The 2,407-nt window shown below is 41.8% G+C and overlaps 1 protein-coding gene across 1 annotated transcript in view; it reads left to right on the top strand.

Moving 5' to 3' along the window:
• The first annotated feature begins 240 nt into the window (after nucleotides 1–240).
• LOC106880067 (betaine--homocysteine S-methyltransferase 1) overlaps nucleotides 241–2,407 on the top strand; it is a 7,944-nt gene continuing 5,777 nt past the window's right edge. The window contains exon 1 of the mRNA XM_052975296.1: nucleotides 241–256. Within this exon, the coding sequence (XP_052831256.1) occupies nucleotides 241–256 (16 nt within the window). The remainder of the gene's footprint in view (nucleotides 257–2,407) is intronic.

Raw genomic sequence — 2,407 nt, 5'->3', positions numbered from 1 at the left:
AGCACCACCACCAGCACCACCGCCAGCACCACAGCTGCAGCTGTCAACGTATAATCATCATCATCACCACCACCACCACCACCCTCCGCCGCCGCCGCCGCAACCAAAGAAAGAACGACGACATCGCGTTTTGCAAGCAGACGCTCTCACTGTAACACTTTGGCAGTTGGCGTTGCAAGACAGCATCAGAGAAGGCTAAAAGAAAATACACGAAAACTACAAACTGAAACGAAAGAAAAGATGGCTGCTAGTAAAAGTAAGTTTGAAAAACTCTTATGTTTTCCTTGTTTTGTTTTAGCCCCGGGTCAGTCCTGATCGAGTAGATAGATAGTCTTAGTAATTATTTATACCAAAAGGATTTCCAGCCGCGATTATCACACCTTCATTTTGCGCGCGCGTGTGTGTGTGTGTGTTTGTGTGCTTGTGTTTGTGCGTGTGTGCGCGCGCGCGTGTGTGCAAGCAGTAGACAGAACATTGACCTTTGTGTTCTTCGTTTGTTATTACAGAAGGGTGTGTTATCTGAAGGAGATTTAGTTGCTATTTCTAGCACGTTGAATAAAACTCAGAGATATCCTCATTTGTTGTTGTTGTTGTTGTTGTTGTTTAGTTCCAAGTCAGCTCTGATCTGTCGATCCACACCCCAGGATCAAAAGCAATTTCTAACCACGACCACCACACTTAAAAAAAATCCAACTACCAACTAAAGGGTTAACATAGCATGTCCTTCACCCTTTGAAAACATTTGCATGTACTTTGAAGCAGTTGGCTGGTATTTTTTGCGGGTCAAGTGACCACATGGAGATTCCTCTCTTTGTTGTCACAACTGAATCGGCAGACAGCTATCAGTGAAAATTTTCCAGCCATGACCATCTCGTCTTTTATTTACTTGGACGTAGAATATCGAGAACTACATTCCTTTCCTTTCTGTTTCAAGACAGTACTAAAAATTTGAGGGAGTTAGAGCTGTTGCTTCTAGCATAAGGGTGAGCAACATAGCAGCTCATGTACTGTCCCACGCAAAACGCAGCTGCTGTAATTATCGTTGTTGGTGTTGTTGTTGCTGTTGTTTAATCGTAGCTCAGTTCCCGAGGGAGCAGACCTCTCACCAAGCGGGTTCCGATCGTGATTAGTCCAATGGTGCTGTTCAGTTGCGCACCTTTAACGATAAGACTGAGTGCTTTCCACCTGGCGGTGCACGCAAAAATGGTTTTCTTGCGTAGAATTAAGGACAAGAGGCAAACGAAACGAAAGAAAACAAAACAAGGAAAAGACACAGAGTGTGGTTTAGGACGGTGGACGTAGACGAACAGACGAACAAAATACGGCCTTGGCGGGCCAAGGAGATGAGAATAGCGGGTAACTCTTAGAAAATGTTCGGAAAGAAGGAGAACGGACAGAATTTCCAACTGGTCAGCTAAGGGGACAGTCCAGGAAAGGAAGGAAAAGAGGAAGTGTCCGCGGGTCAAGTGACAGCAACAGGCAGAGGAGAGAGACAGTAAAGGGGAGAGGGGGCGACAAAGAAAAGAAGGGGGGTGGATGAAGGAGAAGGAGAAAGGCTAGGAATACAATAGGGAGAAAGAGAAAGGGAGTAAGTACAAAGGCTGGAATAGAAGTGACAGGGTGAGAGAAAGAAAAGGGGAAAGAATGAAGGATATATATATATATATATATACATACATACATAGGACAACAAAAGAAATAAAGAGACTTCGATATTATGTAAATAGAGGAATTTATCTGTAAAAATATGTGACACTTATTCGATAGCCATGAAGAAAACTCCGAGTTTCGGATGCCGGGGTAGGAGCCTACGCCAACATCTCTTCACAGTTAAGTAAATATTTTGGAAGAATAGAATTATATTAGCGGAAGTAAAGCTTCAAAGGTTTTAAATAAATTCTTCAGTGAGAGGTATATCTTGATGTCAAAAAGTTATTAATGTTATATATTATATTATATTATATTATATTATATTATATTATATTATATTATATAGGTTTGCTATTCTATGATTTGATTATGTATTTATCGATTACTTAAATTTAGAGAACATATATTTTCCCGTATGAATACAAGAAATATTTTTCTCTTTTCGTAAGTTAAGCAGGGCATTATTATCCGTAACTTAGCCGTTCGGCCAAAGAAACCGATAGGATAAGTACCAAGCTCTTGAAAAATAAGTACTGGGGTCAATACATTTGACTAAAACTTTTTCGAGATGGTACCCCAGCATGGCCGCAGTCGAATGACTGAAACAAATAAAAGGTGAAAGATATGATGACACTGTGACAGGTAGGCGGCGAGCTGGCAGAAACGTTAGCACGTCGGGCGAAAATGCTTAGCGGTATTTCGTCTGCGTGACACCGGTTGAGGTGCTTAGCGGTGTAGCGACTCCGTGAGATTGGAT

Source organism: Octopus bimaculoides, chromosome 21 (assembly GCF_001194135.2).
Source record: "Octopus bimaculoides isolate UCB-OBI-ISO-001 chromosome 21, ASM119413v2, whole genome shotgun sequence".
Taxonomy (NCBI): Eukaryota; Metazoa; Mollusca; class Cephalopoda; order Octopoda; family Octopodidae; genus Octopus; species Octopus bimaculoides.
Note: the sequence above shows the minus strand (reverse complement) of the source record. Positions and strands in the feature narration are given on the sequence as shown.